The sequence below is a fragment of the Mesoplodon bidens genome (genome assembly GCF_964165515.1).
Source record: "Mesoplodon bidens genome assembly, chromosome: 1".
Lineage (NCBI taxonomy): Eukaryota > Metazoa > Chordata > Mammalia > Artiodactyla > Ziphiidae > Mesoplodon > Mesoplodon bidens.
The window spans coordinates 187,154,749-187,176,363 of record NC_138176.1 but is presented as its reverse complement, the minus strand read 5'-3'; the positions used below and the strand labels follow the sequence as shown (position 1 = coordinate 187,176,363).

The 21,615-nt window shown below is 36.4% G+C and overlaps 1 protein-coding gene across 2 annotated transcripts in view; it reads right to left on the bottom strand.

The window, feature by feature from the left end:
- Positions 1-21,615, bottom strand: part of CFAP299 (cilia and flagella associated protein 299) — a gene marked incomplete at its 5' end in the record, with an annotated part of 640,072 nt that overhangs the window by 603,126 nt on the left and 15,331 nt on the right. For both annotated transcript variants that reach the window (XM_081232737.1, XM_081232738.1), the window contains one exon: positions 18,113-18,243. In XM_081232737.1, the coding sequence (XP_081088863.1) occupies positions 18,113-18,243 (131 nt within the window). The remainder of the gene's footprint in view (positions 1-18,112; positions 18,244-21,615) is intronic.

Genomic DNA, 21,615 nt, shown 5'->3' with positions numbered 1-21,615 from the left:
CATAATACATCCAGCACCTGGCACTCTCAAGTCCTGAATCAAAAAGTCATTTATTCAACTAGTAGTTGAGAACCTACCATCTATCAGGCACTAAGGCTGACTTTGGTGAGACAGTGGTGAGCAAAAGAAAGACACATGTTCATACAGAGCTTACATGTAGCTGAGGAGAAAGACTGCATATATCAATCAATCAATACAAACAAAAACCTATGAAGTTTTTTTTAATTTTTTTTTTTGGGGGGGGTTCTTCGTTGCTGCATGCAGGCTTTCTCTAGTTGCGGCGAGAGGGGGTTACTCTTCGTTGCAGTGCACGGGCTTCTCATTGCGGTGGCTTGCCTTGCTGCAGAGCACGGGCTCTAGGCAAGCAGGCTTCAGTAGTTGTGGCTCACGGGTTCAGTAGCTGTGGCTAGTGGGCTCTAGAGCGCAGGCTCAGTAGTTGTGGCACACGGGCTGAGCTGCTCCGCGGCATGTGGGATCTTCCCGGACTAGGGCTCGAACCCATGTCCCCTGCATTGGCAGTCGGATGGCCACCAGGGAAGTCCAACCAATGAAGTTTTTGACCTCACAGAAGAATAAAATAGAGCAATGTTGAAGCAAATGACTGTGGCCAGATTAGATTGACAGTCTGGGGATACCTCTATTGCGATATTGAGATATGGACTGTGATCTGAATAACATAAAGAAGCCAGCCACATAATTATCAATCAGGCAGAAGAGTTTTCCAAACAAAAATAACAGCTAGTGCAGAGTCTATATCAGGAACAAGCTTCATGTTCACAAAAGAAACAAGTCAAAACTGTCAGTTAATATTGAAATAAAAAAGGAAAAGGATTCAAAAGAGCAGGATCCTTTTAAACCTATGCGTTAACAGCCTCGGACTCCACAAACAAGTTACTGTCTCTAGCCCCTTTTGCTTGAAGATTATTAACTTATTACAAGTAGAAACAATCCTTATTAAAAGGAAATATTTTGTTGCACCTATGTAAACAAATTTTATTTATTTATTGCTGCAGGTTTTCCAAAATCATTTAGATTTAGACTATTTTTCAATCATAGAAACAAAATTTTAAGGAGTCCAAATTTATTCTTAGGCTGAGAAAGTCTGTTATCACTGTCCAAATCCAGGTGCAAAAACATTTTTGCTAATGTTACAAATTCACTACTAAGAGAGAAAAGCTACCCAAACACACCTGCACCTTCAGAACTGATTTAATATTGTGTTAAAGTAAACATATTAAGGACATGAAGTTTAGTCATCAAAAAGCTCTACTTCCCAATCTGCTACTTAAAGTGAATTAAACAAGCTACTTAGATTCTGATAAAGATAAACCTTCGCATTTCGTGACTTCTGTTTCAAATCCAATATTATCAGGTGGTACTTGGTGCTTATAATTTCACTTTAGTATTACCTTCTTCATAAGACATACATGATTAAGAATACACAGAGTAATGTACTGAATATAAGGAAGAGGCTATGTACTGAGGATATGGCATTTAATGACATATTACATGAGGCAAGGAGTGTAGTAGTTAAGAATCCAGGCTCTAACACCAGACTTCTTGCGCTTCATCCTTCATCTGCCTCTTAATGGTTGTTTAAACTTGTATATAAACTCTATGTACTGAGTTTTTCCACTGTAAAATGGAGATAATTATACCTATATCCACAAAGGTGGTTGTGAACATTAAATAAGTTAAAACACATAAAATGATCTATGGTGCCTGGCACATATCAGCAAGTGATAGCTACATACTACTAACTATTATTATTATATTATACACAAAATACACTCAGATCACTATACTGTCAAACTATTCACTGCCATGAAAGTCTGTTTCTAAATATATATATATATATATGTATATACTGTTGTTCTATGATATATGGATATATCATTCAACATACAGACATAAAGAAAAAGATAATATATAAACTAAAGTCCAAAATTAAAAAGTCATAACATTAGCCCAACAAATAGGGAAATTAAATTTTAATGTTAAAAATTTAGTAGCTTTATGATGATAATTTGTTTCAAGGATGTGCCATACAATCATTTAATGTTATGGCAAAAACAAACAAACAAAAAACCCCTCTGGTTTAAAAGAAAATCTATGTTTTCTAGAGTGTATAAGTTGTGTCAAGTAAAGAAATTAGCTCACATCTGGAAATTATTTCAACATTTTAATTAAAAAAGATCACTTACAATCATCTTGATTGGGATAATTCTACTAGTAGGATTCTGTACACTTGAAAGAACTTAATGCTTACTACCTGTCTCTAAAATTAATACTGATGCTAATAAAATTCATAATATAAAATTTTAGAAATCATTATCTGAATATCGCATATATGAAATGTTATATATATATATATATATATATATATATATATATATATATATATATATTTATTTATTTTATTTTCTCAATGGATGTTTGCAATTACCCTTGAAAATATGTTTGAGGAAAACAAAGGTGTTTACGATGTACTGAACTGACTCATGAGAAACTGGAAGAAACTCTGTTTACCCAGCTCCTGACACCTCTCCTTATTATACATTGATTACTGGAAATGAACATCTCTAAGTAGATGAAAGGACCATTGTAGTGAGGTTTTGCTATCCTTCTCTCAGATCAAATATATGGTTTGATGGTTATAAAGAATTTTCCCATCAAATAAAAACTAAAACAAACAAGAAAAATAATTTGTCAACTAAGCAAACTAGTTACGCGAATATGCTAAAAAACTTGAGAGCAACATATAGCAATGGGGAAAATATCATTCCATTTACTTATTGTCCCTCAGTAGTGACTCTAAACACATTAAAAGAGAAAGGGAGAGGAAGAAAAGGGAAAGAGAGAATACATGTGTGTGTGTTCTGTGTGTGTGTGTGTGTAGAACATAAGCATTTTTTAGGTTCTCCAGGCTCAATCTTAATACCGTTTCAATGTTAACCTATTATAATAAATACAGTAACCAGGGGTTAAAGGAATTAATAGATCGTTAACATAGTAAATTATACAGTGACTTGATAAAAAATGAACACTTTCATGGGCTTGAATTTAGTTTTAAAACTTCATTCAAATTAATAAAGATAGCAAAAAGCTACATGCCACAGGTTTATTTAAATCATTCCATTTGTTTTTTCAAAACTTTTACCTCATAACTTGTAATAATCAGGTTAAGACTCATTAAACTTCTCACTTAAGGCATGATACTTAGAAAATGTTTTAAAATATCTAGTAATCAATTCTTAAACTAGAAAACCACTGTGGGCTCTGGCCTAGATTTAAATCTTCAGCTACATACCAACTGAAGGACTTTGGCCATGTTTCTTGATTTCTCTGTGACCAATTTCAGCATCCATGAAATGGTTTTAATAAGTAAATACTAAAAAAAGCATTTTAGTACTAAATATCTGAATGTTATTATGGGTTCAATAATGTTAGTTATTTTCATTATCAATTAAACAATGGAGGCATAAAGTAAAAATGCTCTAACTAGCTCAGTTAGCCAATGAGTTACCCAGGTAGTAGATCTTGATTTCTTAATGACAGAATCAAGCCCCTGTCTTCAAATAAACATTTTCTGCCAAAGTCTTATCATTCTACTCATCCCTGTTCCCCTGGTGCAGTTAAAACCAAAAAGTATTCTATTTATCCTTCATCCCTCAGATACCATTGATTTTCTGCTCTGTTTCTTTTGTCCATTCCAAGCACAGGTCCCTTGCCTGGACTACAGATTTAGAAACAGCTGGGGACTACCTTGTTTTTTAGTTCAATTAGGACCAGACCTATGTTAATTAAGTGTGTTTTTAAAAAATCCTTAGTAAAGGTATGAGATTAGATCACTCCCTAACACCATACACAAAAATAAGCTCAAAATGGATTAAAGACCTAAATGTAAGGCCAGAAACTATCAAACTCTTAGAGGAAAACATAGGCAGAACACTCTATGACATAAATCACAGCAAGATCCTTTTGGACCCACCTCCTAGAGAAATGGAAATAAAGACAAAAATAAACACATGGGACCTAATGAAACTTCAAAGCTTTTGCACAGCAAAGGAAACCATAAACAAGACCAAAAGACAACCCTCAGAATGGGAGAAACTATTTGCAAATGAAGCAACTGACAAAGGATTAATCTCCAAAATTTATAAGCAGCTCATGCAGCTCAATAACAAAAAAACAAACAACCCAATCCAAAAATGGGCAGAAGACCTAAATAGACACTTCTCCACAGAAGATATACAGACTGCCAACAAACACATGAAAGGATGCTCAACATCTTTACTCATTAGAGAAATGCAAATCAAAACTACAATGAGATATCATCTTACACCAGTCAGAATGGCCATCATCGAAAAATCTAGAAACAATAAATGCTGGAGAGGGTGTGGAAAAAAGGGAACACTCTTGCACTGCTGGTGGGAATGCAAATTGGTACAGCCACTATGGAGAACAGTATGGAGGTTCCTTAAAAAACTACAAATAGAACTACCATATGACCCAGCAATCCCACTACTGGGCATATACCCTGAGAAAACCATAATTCAAAAAGAGTCATGTACCAAAATGTTCATAGCAGCCCTATTTACTATAGCCCAGAGATGGAAACAACCTAAGTGTCCATCATCAGATGAATGGATAAAGAAGATGTGGCACATATATACAATGGAATATTACTCAGCCATAAAAAGAAATGAAATTGAGCTATTTTTAATGAGGTGGATAGACCTAGAGTCTGTCATACAGAGTGAAGTAAGTCAGAAAGATATAAAGACAAATACCATATGCTAACACATATATATGGAATTTAAGAAGAAAAAAAATGTCATGAAGAACCTAGGGGTAAGACAGGAATAAAGACATGGACCTACTAGAGAATGGACTTGAGGATATGGGGAGGGGGAAGGGTAAACTGTGACAAAGCGAAAGAGAGGCATGGACATATATACACTACCAAACGTAAGGTAGATAGCTAGTGGGAAGCAGCCGCATAGCACAGGGAGATCAGCTGGGTTCTTTGTGACTGCCTGGAGGGGTGGGGTAGGGAGGGTGGGAGGGAGACACAAGAGGACGGGGATATGGGAACATATGTATATGTATAACTGATTCACTTTGTTATAAAGCAGAAACTAACACACCATTGTTAAGCAATTATACTCCAATAAAGATGTAAAAAAAAAATCCTTAGATTCTTAAAATGGGGCTTATAAAAGATTGATTTAACCCCAGAGGGGAGAGGTAGGGGAATGAAATAGGGAGATGGTTAGAAGGTAAAGCCCTGAAGAAAAGAGTTAGTTTGTTATGGTGATACCAAATAAAGTGATTAACAGGTAATATTGGTAGAAAAATCCAAGAGACAATCCAGATAAGTTGCTATTATCTGAGTCCAAAAATGAATAATAAACCTGAGCAACTTAAGTTTATACCAGGAATTCAAGGATAGTTCAGTATTAGAAAAACCTTAAGTATCTTTCTCCACTTTAATAAAGGGGAAAAAAACCATATGATTGTCTATCTCAGTAAACCACATATAGAAGGGAACTTTCCAGGTCAAACACATACAAACACATGCATGTGCACACACACACACACACACACACACCACTATAAACAGGGAAATAGTAGACACCATCCCTTTAAAATCAGCAACAATATAAGAAAGCCCACTATCAACATTCCCATTGACCCATGTACTTGAGTGCCTTACAAGGACAATTAAAAAAAAGAAAAACAAATTAAGCAAAATAATTGGAAGAAACAATATGATATCATTATTTGCAAATGATATGATTACCTACATTGAAATCCTACTGCCCCAAATAAACTACTAACTAATTATAAGAAATATAGTATATATAGTGCAATTCATATTTCTGCAAAACTTTAAACATGATTTTTCTAGAAAGCATACATTTAAATGTATGAAAGGAAGAAAGAGAGGGAAACAAATTCAATATTCTAGAGTAGGTATATTAGGAGGAAGAGAAGTGCAATTAAAAATGGGGGATAAAGAAGGAAAACATTAAAATTTTTTCATTAAAGAGGAGCCTAGTAAGGCCTCATGGAAATAGCATGCAATGGAAAGAAGAGCACAATCAGATAAACTCTGTGTTCTGAGGTCCTTAAATTAAAAAGGGACTGGGAAGCACGACATCAGCTTTGCTTTCTGAAACAAATAACTTCAATGTTCTTGGTATTTTTTAAAATTTTTATTGAAATATAGTTGGTTTACAATGTTGTGTAAGTTTCAGGTGTACAGCAAAGCGATTCAGATATATATATATATGAATATATAATTTTTTTTTACATTCTCTTCCATTATAGGTCATTACAAGATTTTGAGTATAGTTCCCTGTGCTCTACAGTAGGTCCTTGTTGGTTATCTATTTTATATATAGTAGTGTGTATATGTTAATCCCAAACTCCTAATTTATCTCTCCCCCACCTTTGGCAACCATCAGTTTGTTTTCTATGTCTGTGAGTCTATTTCTGTTTTGTAAATAAGTTCATTTGCATCTTTTTTTTTAGATTCCACAAAAATATAACTGATATCATATGATATTTCTTTCTCTGTCTGACTTACTTCACTCAGTATGACAATCTCTAGGTCCATCCATGTTGCTACAAATGGCTTTATTCCATTGTTTTTTATGGCTGAGTAATATTCCACTGTGTGTGTGTGTGTGTGTATGTATATGTGTGTGTGTGTGTGTGTGTATATATATATATATATATATATACCACATCTTCTTTATCTATTCATCTGTCAACAGACATTTAGGTTGCTTCAATGTCCTGGCTATTGTAAATAGAGCTGCAATGAACATTGTGGTACATGACTCTTTTTGAATTATGGTTTTCTCTGGGTATATACCCAGTAGTGGGATTGCTGGCTCGTATGGTAGTTCTATTTTCAGTTTTTTAAGGAACCTCCATACTGTTCTCCATAGTGGCTGTACCAATTTACATTCCCACCAACAATGTAGGAGGGTTTCTTTTTCCCCACACGCTCTTCAGTATTTATTATTTGTAGACTTTGTGATGTTGGCCATTCTGACCAGTGTGAGGTGATACCTCATTGTAGTTCTGATTTGCATTTCTCTAATAATTAGTGATCTTTTCATGTGCCTCTTGGCCATCTGTATGTCTTCTTTGGAGAAATGTCTTTTTAGATCTTCTTCCCATGTTTTGATTGGGTTGTTTGGTTTTGATATTGAGCTGTATGAGCTGTTTGTATATTTTGGAGATTAATCGCTTGTCAGTCACAGTGTTTGCAAATATTTTCTCCCACTCTGTAGGCTGGCTTTTTTTGTTTATGATTTCCTTTGCTGTGCAAAAGCTTTTAAGTTTAGTTAGGGCCAGTTTGTTTATTTTTGTTTTTCTTTCCATTACTCTAGGAGACAAATCCAAAAAGATATTGCTGTGATTTATGTCAAAGGGTGTTCTGTCTATGTTTTCCTCTAAGAATTTTATAGTATTCAGTCTTACAGTTAGGTCTTTAATCCATTTTGAGGGTTTTTTTTGTGTGTGTATGGTGTTAGAAAATGTTCTAATTTCATTCTTTTACATGTAGCTGTCCAGTTTTCCCAGCATACTTATTGAAGAAACTGTTTTTTCTTCATTGCCTCCTTTGTCATAGATTAATTGAATTGACCATAGGTGCATGGGTTTATCTCTGGGATTTCGATGCTGTTCCATTGATCTATATTTCTGTTTTTGTGCCAGTACCATACTATTTTTATTACTGTAGCAATGTAGTATAGTCTGAAGTCAGGGAGCCTGATTTCTCCAGGTCCCCTTTTTTTCTTTTTTCTCAAGATTGCTTTGGCTATTTGGGGTCTTTTGTGTTTCTACACAAATTTTAAAATTTTTGGTTCTAGTTTTATGAAAAATGCTATTGACAGTTTGATAGGGATTGTGCTGAATCTCTAGATTGCCTTGGGTAGTATAATCACTTTGACAATACTGATTCTTCCAATCCAAGAACATGGTGTATCTTTCTATTTGTTTGTGTCATATTTGGTTTCTTTCATTAGCATCTTATAGTTTCAGAGGACAGGTCTTTTGCCTCCTTAGGTAGGTTTATTCCTAGGTATTTTATTCTTTTTGATGCAATGGTAAATAGGATTGTTTCCTTAATTTCTCTTTCTGACCTTTTATTGTTAGTGTATAGAAATGCAACAGATTTCTGTATATTAATTTTGCATCCTGCAATTTTACTGAATTCATTGATGAGCTCTAGTAGTTTTCTGGTAGAGTCTTTAGGATTTTCTATGTATAGTATCATGTCATCTGCAAACAGTGACAGTTTTACTTCCTCTTCTTTTCCAATTTGGACTCCTTTTATTTCTTTTTCTTCTCTGATTGCTGTGGCTAAGACTCCCAAAATTATGTTGAATAAAAGTGGAGAGAGAGTAGACATCCATGTCTTGCTCATAATCTTAGAGGAAATGCTTTCCGCTTTTCACCATTAAGTATGATGCTAGCTGTGAGTTTGTCACATATGGCCTTTACCATGTTGAGGTAGGTTCCCTCTATGCCCACTTTCTGGAGAGTTTTTATCATAAAATGGATGTTGAATTTTAGCAGAAGCTTTTTCTGCATCTATTGAGACGATCATATGGCTTTCATTCTTCAGTTTGTTAATGTGGTGTACCACACTGATTGATTTACAAATATTGAACAATCCTCGCTTCTCTGAGGACAAAGAAATGCTAAGAAAAATCCTAATAAACAGGCCTTGCTAAGTTTCCCCCAGTTTACTAGAATTACCTCATCCTCCTTAATCTGTCATATTCCTTGATAACTGTCTACTTTTCATCAAACCTAGTATAAAATACTCAGGTCTGTTTCTTTAGGTCTTTATTTCCTCTTGAAGGATCCTGTACCATGTAAAACTTATATTAAATAAATTTGTATCCTTTTCTCCTGCTAATGTGTTTGTCAATTCAATTTTCAGATGAATCCAGGGACCCTAAGTGGGTGGAGGAAATTTTTCCCTTCCCTACAGCTCTCAGAACCAGGAATATCTACACTTTTTGTCAATGGTTTTGTTGCTCCAGGTGGACATAATGAATTATGTAATGTAGATATTTACCTCTTTGCATTATCTTCCCAAATCTGGCATACATTTTGGGCACTAAGCTCAACCTCAGCTTCACTGCATTTCTTCCACCTTTACTTTTGCTTCTCTACCTTTTAAAGTCTTGTTGCTATGAGGTATTCCTATTTCCCTTGTAAACTCATATTCATACCTCATACTCTTTTGTAGAGATGCAGATTTAGATGCTGATAGAAAGAGGAAGGAATGGAATGAGGAAGGGATAGGAGGAAAGAGATGTTTTGAAAGCTGTTTCACAGATGTATGATCAGGCAGCATGGTATTAGAGAATGAAGAAAGTTGAGGTTGAGCAATCAGGTAAGACATCGCAATAAAAGTCAATCTGAAGAAAAATTGGATTAGCAATGTGTAAGTAGAGTGGAAAATGTATGAACGTAGGAGCAAATCTGAACAAAGAAGTCAACAGAAATCCATTGTTAATTGCCTTTTAGAATTGCTCACAAGTAGACTTTGAAGATATTGTAAAATATAATGCCTATAGAGTTTTTTTTTAAAAAAATGGTATTACCAGCATTAAAAAATGGAATTTTTGTATGGGGAGTGGATCTGTAAAGGAACAATAATGAGACTTTTTTTTTTTTTTTTTTTACTATTTTGTTATTGGTTTGACAACACAGTATTAAAACAAACATGTTTGAGTTAAAAACCCAAGAAAGAAGTCAGGATTGGAGATCTGACACAGGAAAACTGGAAACATAAAAGTGGTTGATATATGAAAATAGTGGAGTATAAAAAGGGTGAGGGCTTCCCTGGTGGCGCAGTGGTTGAGAGTCCGCCTGCCGATGCAGGGGACACGGGTTCGTGCCCCGGTCTGGGAAGATCCCACATGCCGCGGAGCGGCTAGGCCCGTGAGCCATGGCTGCTGAGCCTGCGCGTCCGGAGCCTGTGCTCTGCAAGGGGAGAGGCCACAACAGTGAGAGGCCCGCCTACCGCAAAAAAAAAAAAAAAAAAAAGGGTGAAAAAAAACTGTCCTTTGAGAGGGATCCAAATTAGTGAGAAGGAAGAAGATACAGCAAAGATAGTGGACAACAGCAAACAGAAGAAAATGGGAGGTTATATGTAATAAAAGTCAAAGGGAACATTTCAAGAAATGGATAATTCCAAATTGCTGTTAAAGGCATCAGTAGACGTCAACCAAGCAAAGTGAATCTGAGAAGAAATCCTTGAATTTGCCTACAAAGGGACTATGAATGAGTATTGAATGAATTAACACAATTTAAACCAAGAGCTAAATTAAGAACAAAAAAGAAACAAATCTAAATAATATTCTGAAGAAAAGGGCTATAACGTTTTTAAACATGTGAATTTCACCTGCTTTTGATTAATCATTAGCTGAACTGTCATCAATATTGGATTTTGTCAACATATTTTTCTCTGTGACTATTTTTAGATTTATTTTAAGTTCAAATAGGCTAAGATCTATAAATGTGGCACCGTTAACAACTTGCCAAATACAAAAATAATCAATTCATCTAAGCAATGGGTCCATTTACTCTCTGAGATAGAATTAATTGCACTTATGAGCACGTTCATATAAGTACTCAACTAAAGAATAATATGGATACACCTGTAGACAGGTAGATAGATAGATAGATACAGATAATATGATGTTCCTTGAAAATATCAACACCATCTGTAATTACTTGCTTGTTGGAGAGAGAGGGAGGGAGGGAGAGAGAAAGAGAAGGAAAAAAAGGGTGAAAGAGGCAGAGGGAAGGAGGGAGGAAAGGAAGAAAAATTCAGTGTGTAATCTCAGTAATGTTACAATATCCAACCAGTTGAGAGAGAGCAATTACCAATACCATATATTGCAGACTCAGAAGTGGAGCTAAACCTCAAGAATCCAGGGACTTGTAATTATTATAAAGACCAAGAAGCTCAGAGTCAAGGACCCTAACCTTGAAAGTCATGAAGTTAGTTTATTGAACACGACATCCCTTGAGGCAAAATAGATAGGCGGTCAACAGAGGTACTACTCAATCTGTATCACAACAAGAAATCAAAGTTAATTATCTGAGGTTGAAGGCAGCCATCACAATAGAAAGTCAGGATGTCTTGCCCAGTATCTCTACCTGATCCACTTCTCAGACTAGGAACCTGCTGACTAAAGAAATTACCCTGTCCTAGAGGAACAGACCTGTAACACTATGTCAATTATCCATTGCCATGATTCCCTCTGTTCTTACCCCAAAGGATCTTTAACCATTTACTTAAATGAGTAGACACTAAGGAAAGGAGAATAGCCAGATAGTTGATAGAGTATTGGGTGCAGGGTCATAGCTGAGATTGGTATCTGGAGATCCAAAGCATCATCATGGTCCCACTATTAGAGTGAAGTCATAGGAGGGTAAGATAACACATGGAATCCTGGCCAAGGGCTGGTTTATAATAGGTCCACTGTGTCCATGGATCCACCCAGGGATCATTGATCTGAATATCTGCAATGATCTTATTCCCAAATCAGGTCACATGCTAGGGTACTGGCAATTAGGATTTCAAAATACCTTTGCTGGAGAACACATTTCAACCTATAAAATTCAAGGATGGCCTTAAATTACAGTAGGGAAGAAAAACTTTCCCAAATGGGCAGAACTTCAGGTGACACATCTGATCATCCACTTTGTGTAGAAGGATAAGGAAAAAGAAATGTCCCAAAGATGAAAAAAGACTCATAAGCAATGGTGAATGGACTGGCTGGCTGGGCAGGAAACTGTGAAGAAAAAAGGTGGAGACTAGGAATGTCTGAGTCACGTGGATGGATATAGGGGAATGAGTACAAGTGTGAAGATTTTTATAACACCCACCAAAAATGATGCACTAAACAACCCAAACAGACAAAAGGGCTCAGCCAGTTGATGTCAGCCAGCCTTGTCAGCAGTCTTCTCAATACTGGCATGATGGACACATGAACAAAGTAGAGCAGATGAAGGTTATCCAAGGACCCAACAGCATAGACTCCCACTTACCAAGGCCAGTCTAGCTACTTCTATTTCTCCATGTCCAATTTGCCAGCAACAGAGACCAATATTGAGCCCCTGGTAGGTCATTATTCCTCAAGGAGAACAATGGACTCAATCTGACTACACTGGGTCCTTTTTATAAACCAAGAAGGGACAACAGTTCAGTCCCACAGGAATACCTACCTATTCCAGATATGAGTGTGCCTTTTCTGCCTCCTTGGTCTTAGTTGGCCCCACTGTCTGGGTGCTTACAAAATGCCTGATCTGCAGGCATGGAATCCAACACAATATAGCACCCCAACCAGGGAACCCGCTGTACAACAGAAAAGGTGTGGGAGAGAGCTCATGACCATGGGATCTTCTGTACATATCACACAGTACCCCATCAGAAGCTGTCAGCCTGAAAGTGTTGGAATGGTCCACTTAAGGCACAGCTGAATCACCAGCTTAGAGGCAATATTGTTCAAGGATAGGGCGCCATCTTTTAGAACACTCTCACCAGGGAAAACAGCAAGTGTCTCACTGAACTACAAACTATGGCTGCCACGTGAGCACTTTGGGCGTCTTGTGCCCAGCGAACAGCAGGCAAGACAGAGAGACACTATCTTGTGAAGAGTAATTGCTGCTGATCAGCAAGAGAGATAGGACTGTTGTTACAGAATGGGGGTAGAGAGTAACAAGTGACAAACTCGAGTGGCCCACCTAGCTACCTCTTGGTACCCCCTTATAGAATTTTAAATGAGAATGAGAAATGTAACAACCCCAGCCTAAGGACAGTAGGATTATCAGGGCCTCCACCATCTTATGATTGAGGCTCAGAGAGGTGACAGCTGAAGGCAGAGGATTTAGGATGGATAATGGAAGAAGGAGATGATGAGAACCACCTCTGGCCTCCAGACCAACAGCAGTGTTGGGGACTAACTTTCCTCTTCTGAGTATCCTGCCCAGGAGAAAGGCCCTCAGTGCTCTGGAAGAACTGCTCCCTGCATGCACAAAATGGATCTGTATGTCACAAGGGGTGAACCGTGGCAGGCATGTGAACACATCACTCAGATACCCCATGGAGAAAGGCCTCTCTGCCTCGAGGAGTTGCTGAGCTGACAGCCTCCAGCTGTGAACCTTTCCAGGGTCTGCCTCAGTTTCAAGCTGAGATCACACTTTTGGGGGCAGCCGTCAGGCAATGACTGGGCACAGAAGAGGTACCAGGGCCTGAACATTTCACCCAATGTGGGACTTCTTTGATGGACAACATTTACCCTGGAGCTTTCCACTGTGCTGGGAGAGTCTCTGTAACTTTGGCATCAAGATTCTGACCCTGCTTAGTCCTGTTTCCTCACTTTTCCTTTCACAGGTGTTACGTCCCCATCAAACCATCTGCACTCTTAACCCTCACTGTCTGCTTCCTGGAGCAGCTAGTCTGTGACAAGCCACAACTCCCTATTTTTTGTTTAAGAGCTATAAAATGTATGAGAATAACTTTTAAAACATAAAATATTTGAAACGAAGCAAAAAGTTGAAACCATTTCACAGAAGTCAGATTTTATCTAGCAGAACATTTTAAACTTACAGAAATTCATCTAATTTACTAGCATATGGTATTCACTTTTGATCATAAAGTGAATGGAGTAAAGTCATTTTACATGAAACAAATTTTGGCCTTTTATCCAACTTCATCTTCATAAAATTAAAAGAGCATGTTATCAATTAATAGATACTTCCAACTCCTATTTTTAAAAACAAATTGAAGAATAATACTCCAATCATACCAGAAATAGTTGACAGTTGATAAACTGACTAGATTGGCTAGAATAAAAAAGGTTGGGGACTTGTCCAACTTTTTAAATTTAGTCCCAGATGTACCAGAGGATAAAAGGACATAAGAGCCTTCTCCTTAATCACCACAGATACCCTCTTCATTTCAGCAAAAAAGATCACAGAGATCCCTATATATTCAGCATCTGAGACTCCTGTCAAGCTCACTTTACAAGAATTCCCAAAGGCTCATCACAAAGTCTCTTGAGAAGATAGCAACAGCCAGGCAGTATAATTATCAGTTCCACCAGGGCTGCCATTTATTCCATCTATGTTTCAGATTCTGTGTTTCAGTAAAATAAGGTCATTATCTCAGAAGCAGTTTTAAGAAGAGCTAATTCATCTCCTAAAAAGATAAGCTGACCCAAAGTGAAGAGGCCAACGGTCTTACAAGCTCCTCCAGGAAAGTGTTCCGCCTGAGAGATGACTCAGTTATAACTACTAACTAGATCCCAAGAACCCAATATTCAACTTCTGTGCAAACAGTCAAAGTCTATCTCTCCATCACCCATAGAAATCAACTGAACTTCTTACTACCAATAGAAATTCTCCAGGACTTATGATGGGAGCTACCTCAGTAACCACCAGGGAAACTTATCCCATCCCTTCTTTCCAAACTTTATAGTCTCTGCCTTGTGGCTACTAAACCCAGCTGGCATGAATCTCAGGGGAAGAGAGATGAGAGATGCTGTTTACATGATAGTGAAGCAGAGATGGCTTTGAAGCAAAGCATGAAGAAGCTAGGAGAATGCAGAGCCCACCTACCACCACCACTGCCACCACCACCAATCCAGTACATGTGGAAATTAGTGGCCTCTAGCTGGCACAACTTTAGGGGGGAAAAACGTCTTAGCAAGGGAATAGGCACAAGTTAAAACAAAGAGGTAGAGCAAATGATTTGTGAAGAAGAAAAATTTATCATAGAATTGAGGCAAAGTAAATGTGTCCATCTTCATACCCTTGTTTGCCTGCTTGGCTCCTACTTATCCTTTAAAGGTAAATTTAGCAGTCATGCCTTAAGAAGAGCCTTCCCTGTTCTCCACATCCTTCAAATCTTGACTTAGTACGACTTTAGGGTGTTGCCACAACACCTGTGATAGCATATGTTATCTTCTGTTGTAACTGCCTTTTTTAATTGAGATATAATTCACATACCATAAAATTCAAACTTTTAAGGTATACAATTCAATGGCTCTTAGTATAGTCACAAAGTTGTGCAGTCATCATCAAAATCTAATTCCAGAACATTCTATCACCTCAGAAAGAAACTCCATACCCATTAGCAGTCATTCTTCTTTCACTCTTCCTTCTAGCCCTTGGCCACCACAAATCTACTTTTTGTCCCTATGGATTTACCTATTCTGAACACTTTATATAAATGGGACTATACAATTTACAATCTTTTTGTCTGCTTTCTTTTGCTAAGCCTAATGTTTTCAAGGTTTATCCATGTTGTAGCAGGTAAGAGTACTTCACTCCTTTTTATGACTAAATAATATTCCATTTTATCTATGTACCACATTTTTTTATCCATTCATCAGTTGATGGACATTTGGGCTGTTGCTTCTTTATGGCTACTATGAATAATGTTGCTAGGAACACTGGTTTTTAAGTGGACCTCTGTTTTCAATTCCCTTGGATATACATCTAAGAGTGGAATTATTGGGTCATATGGTAACTCTATGTTTAATTATTTGAAGAATTGTCAAACTATTTTCCATTGTATACTCCCACCAGCTATGTAACTGTCTTTCATTTATCTAACCCTCAAATTTCTTGAGGTCAGGGTCTAAGTCTTATGTTCTATTGTATCTCCAGCGCCTAGCATAGTGCCTAATGGAGTATGGTTGTCTATGAGTATTTGTGAAGTGAATGACTAAATAAAGGGTCAAAATAATTTTTTTTCATTTTATGCCTTCTTCTGGCAAAACTCTTGTCAAAATACCCCCTCCCAATATCTTTAACCAGACCCTTTTTATCTATGAAACTATTCTAAGTAAGTGACATACTCTTAGGTGCCAGCACTTCTTGAAACGGGTGCTCTATGATTGCTAGTGAAGAGGATTGTGATCTACTTGGGGCTGCTCACCCACACATTAGAGAATTTAAGATAATCTGATAGTAGAATCACGTGTTTCCAAGTTGGTACTAGTTGGCAGGCAGTCACGTGTTCATGCATATTTTCAAAGTAATCCTCAAGCAAATATAGGCACAGGACATATTTGGTGTCCACACTCTGCTGGCCCTGCTGCCAATAACACTACAATGGACCTGGCAGGGAAGGAAAGAGTAAACATATGGGGTCCATCCCACTACAAAGGCAGATGAGAAGATGCACAGATGAAAAGGCTTTCCGATTTTAGCAGCTCTGTGTGGGGATTAGTCTCTCAAGACTGGCACTTAAGTAGTCTGATGACTTCTAGCTCTGGCCAGTTAAAGAGACTATCAATAGAATAAATACTCATTTTGAGCCAAACACAAAATGGACATGTACATGGATAGAATTTATACTGTAAACATGACCAACTCCTCTTGATATAAAATACGATACATCTATAATATGAATATACATTAATTCCTTATAAAATCTCACAAAAATCTCTATACTTCTGCTCCTGACTGATAAACATTCATTGATTAAAAACAGAAAGAGAAGACTCCCCTGATGTTTTATATGACACATCACATGTACACATATATTTTGCATCATTTCAATTTTCTACAAATAGAAGCCAAGTACACTTGTGTTGCATAAACTAGTGAAGTTTTATATAAATTTACCTTTGGTAAGAAGAATGGCCCCTTCAAAGATCCCCATGCCTAATCCTATTAGTATGTTACAGTACATGACAGAAGGGACTTTGCAGATGTAATGAAGGTTATAGACCTTAAAATAGGGAGATTACCCTAGATTATCTAGATGGACCCAGTGTGATCACATGAACCCTCAGAAGGAGAGATCTTTCTGTGGCTGGAGTCAGGGAAGACTTGCATAAGGAGAAGTCAGAGAGATTTAAAGGTTGGCAGGATCTTGACCCATTCTTGCTGGTGGGCGGCCACATGGAAAGCATGAGAAGGAATGTGGGCAGCCTACAGGAGCAAAGAGGAGTCCCCAGATTGACGGGTGACAGGGAAATGAGACGTCAGTCCTATCATCACAAGGAATTGAATTTGGCCTGAATGAGGGTGGAAGCAGACTCATCCACAGAGCGTCCAGAAAAGAACTCAGTCCAGCCAACACTAGGATTTTAACTTTGTGATATATGTAGCAGAGAATCCAGCTGAGCCACTGAACTCTGATTTCTGACCTACAGAACTATGAATAAATACGTTTGTGTTGTGTTCAGCGACTACATTTGTGGTAATATGTTATGACAGCAATAGAAAACTAGTATATTACTGAATGTTACTGTATTAAATGACAATATTCTAGGGTTCTGAAATACAAGAACCACTAGAACAATCAATTAAAATTGCACATTCCCAGAACCAATTCACATTCCACTACCAAATGTCATTTTTATAATAAATACATGGGAGACTTCTACTCATAATTACTGGGTATTTTTTAAAATGTTATCTAAGAATAATATACCAATTTCTAAGTAATTTTTCTCACCAACATTTAAAACTTCAGCATTCATTTTTAAAAAGTAAATAGATAATTACTTTGTCAAGTCTTTTTCAGACTGTCTTAGTTTGATACGGTTCACTTTAGGTGTACATCTCTTTCCTAACATACTTTATTAGATTCATATTTTATATAACCACATATGAGTCATATTAACAAAAGCCAGTGATCGTTAATAGAGTTCAATGAATCAATGTTTACAAAAATGTGAGAACATAAATGAAGCCAAAGATTTACAGGCCTCAGAAGTACAAAGAACTCTAAGGCAAAATCACTCATACTTTTAGTATATAAATGTGTAAAGCCAATAATATTGAGCTATGTGTAAACAGGACTTTATTGGTAGGATGGCCATATTTTGGTATTTATATTTTTAAATTGGTAGCTCACAGTTGCATGTGGCTTTATCACAACCATATCACAGTTCCTCCAGTTCCTGATCTGCAGAACAAATGCTTAGAATATTCCAAGTTCTACCTGCTCCAACCAATGTTTCTAAATTACAACAATGCCAACAAAATTGGATTTTTCCAGAGACTGTACAATATAAAATCCATTTGGAACATGGAAACTTACTTTTTCTGAGTTCTTTCAGCCAACCTTGCAATCTCTATAGCTGCCTTCCTTGCTTCAAAATCTTCCCTTTTCACCACCTCTCCAGTCCCGCGGTAGCCTAGCTCCACCAACTGGCGGGCCAGGCCTTCATCCTAAAAAGAAAATCAATTGTTACATTTGTGGATTAATGAGACATCTTATTGTATCCAATGTATACTGAATAATTGTTTTAAATGAAAAATCAAATGGAATATTTAAATATGAGACAAGATCTATTAGATATGAAAAGTTAGAATTCTTTCTAACAATAGTTTTATAAACATCTGATTTGTCATCCCTTTCCCAAAGATGTAAGACGAAAAAATAATAATAATAACATCAAGCACTAAATTTTCTCTAAGGGATTGCAGGACAAAAGTCTGTAATGTTTTTAATCAATTTATGAGAACAGCTGTAGATAATAAAGTATATTTAAAACAATAAAACTATAGACAATAGCATTTATACAAGAAAGACTTTTTAAAAACCAACTGCACAAGAAGAAAATTGGGTTGCTTTCAGCAAGTTCAACATTTCAGAGACTTACTTCCTTGAAGTCAATTAACTGATGACACAGAGCATTATAACTTCAAATACAAAACAAAGGACAGATGAATTTCCTATTTGAGTAGAAAGATATTGTTTCCATATAATGTTGGTACCAATAAAAGCAGAGAAGTGGAAACCCAAGAAGATGACAAGAAGCTTCAAACTGAAAAAAAAAAAATTTCCCCACAGTCCTTTAGATCTTTTATATTTCAGTTACTTTAAGAACTGTCACACACATTTTTGTCACTTGCATAGCATATTCAAAAAAGAACAGCATTTCCCCAAAACTTGAATAGGTGACATTTTACTTGAAGTTACTAATATAAAGGCTATGTATTACATAAAAATATGTAGATTAACATATTACATTATCCTTACATTAAACATGAAATGTCTGAAATAGAGAAAACAGCATATATTTTATTGTTACAGACCCTTACTTACTACATCACTGTTGAATGCAAGAACTGTCTAACAGAATTAAATAAGAAAACTTAAGATTTGTGGTTAATAATCTATACAACCCATGGTGGCTATTTTAAAGTTCCAACTATTCTAACAAAAAAATTTAGACAGCATCAACCTAGAAAACTTTGCTACTTTGCTTTGCTAAACACTAAAAGCAAATGCTGAACTCTGTGTAGCAACATGGATACATTTGCCAAGTTAAGGCAAAGCACCAGGCTTTGCACAAGGGTGCTTTGCCTTCTTTCTGACTTGTTCCCCTGCTCACTATACTTGCTATCCCAGGTTGCTTTAGTGCGAACAACAAAACTGAGCAAATGCCTCCACCTAGTGGAGTTATTATTTAAATGAAAAAGCGATGCAGATTTCGGGTTTGATTTACAAAAGTGTAATGATTTGAGTGTAAATTGTCTTAAATACATTACTTAAAGTGAGCTTATGGGAAGAACTCGCAGTGAGCTCTGCTGAGACTGTGGGGTTCTTCTAGTGGAATATAAGTTGCTCGTGGTCAACAGAGTATTTTACATAATAAAGACCATTAAAAAGTTGCTGTACTAACTTTGTATATGGAATGAATTATGCATTCCTGTGTGCCTTACCTGTGCCACACAGAATCATTTGGATAGTTCTGCACTCACTGACACTCATGTATATTGCAACAAATGACAAGATCAAGTACAAAGTTGAAGTTGTTGCCCCACTTAACCATTACTATGTTTTAACTGGTGGAATTACAAGCCATCTCTCTACTGTAAATGGTCAATAATCTTTAAAGAATTATCTTTAAAGAAACTGAGAAATAAAATACTTTTATTTATTCACATATTTAGCATTTCTGGTGATTTTCATTCCTTTGTGTAGACCTAAGTTTCCTACTAATATATGATTTTCCTTCTACCTAAAAAACTTTAACAATTCTTATAGTAAAGGTCTGCTAACAACAAAAGTATCGTGGCTTTTGTTTTACTGAAAAAAATATTGATTTCACCTTAATTTTTTTCTTCCAGTTTTACTGAGATATAATTGACTTATAGACATCACGAAATGATTACCTTAGTAAGTTTAGTGAACATCTATCATCTCATATAGATACAAAATTAAAGAAATAGAAATATATATTTTTTCCCTTGGGATGAGAACTCTTAGGATTTACTTTCATATATAACATAAAGCAGTGTTAATTATATTTATCATGCTGTACATTAGATCCCTAGTACTTATTTCTGTTATAATTGGCAGTTCAATACCTTTTCACTGCCTTCATTCAATTCCCCCTCCCTCCACAACCCAACCTCTGGTAACCACAAATCTGCTGTTTTTCTATGAGCATGTTTGTTTGTTTGTTTTTGAAGTATAATTGACCTAAAACACTAAGTTAGGTCCTATCACACAACATAGTGATTCGATATTTCTATACATTGCAAGATGATCACCGCGATATCTAGTTAACAAATATGTCACCATACAAAGATATTACATAGTTATTGACTATATTGCCCACACTGTACATTTCATACCTGTGACTCATTTACTTCTGTGCAACTGGAAGTTTGCACCTCTTAGTCTCCCTCACCTATTTCTCTCCTCTCTCCAATTCCCTCCCCTTTGGCAACCACCGGTTTGTTCTCTGTATCTCTGACTCTATTTCTGCTTTGTTATATTTGTTCATTTGTTCTGATTTTTTTGATTCTACATATAAGTGAGATCATACAGTATCTGTCTTTCTCTGTCTGACTTATTTTACTAAGCATAATGCCCTGTCGGTCCATCCATGTTTTCAGAAATGGTACAATTTCATTCTTTTTTATGGCTGAATAATATGCTATTGCAACCACATCTTCTTTATCCATTCATCTGTGGATGGGTGCTTAGGTTCCTTCTATATCTTGCCTACTGTAAATAATGCTATGATGAAAACAGGGGTGCATGTCTTTTCAAATTAATGTTTTTCATTTTCTTTCGATAAATACCCAAGAGTAGAACTGCTGGATTGTATGGTAGTTCTGTTTTTAATTTTTTGAGGAATCTCCATACTCTTTTCCACAGTGGCTGCAGCAATTTACATTCCCACCAACAGTACATGAAGGTTCCCTTTTCTCCACACCCTCGCCAATACCTGTTATTTTTTGTCTTTTTGATAATAGTCATTCTGAAAGATGTGAGGTGATATCTCATTGTGGTTTTGACTTGCATTTTCCTGATGACTAGTGATATTGAGCATCTTTTCATATACCTCTTGGCCATCTGTATATCTTCTGTGGAAAAATGTCTAATCAGATTCTCTGCCATTTCTTTAATCAGGTTGCTTGGGGTTTTTTTGATGTTGAGCTGTATGAGTTCTTTGTATATTTTGGATATTAACCCCTTCTCAGATATATCAGTTGCAAATATCTTCTCCCATTCAGTACATGGCCTTTTTGTTTTGTTGATAGCTTCCTTTGCTGTGCAAAAGCTTTTTAGCTTGATGTAAT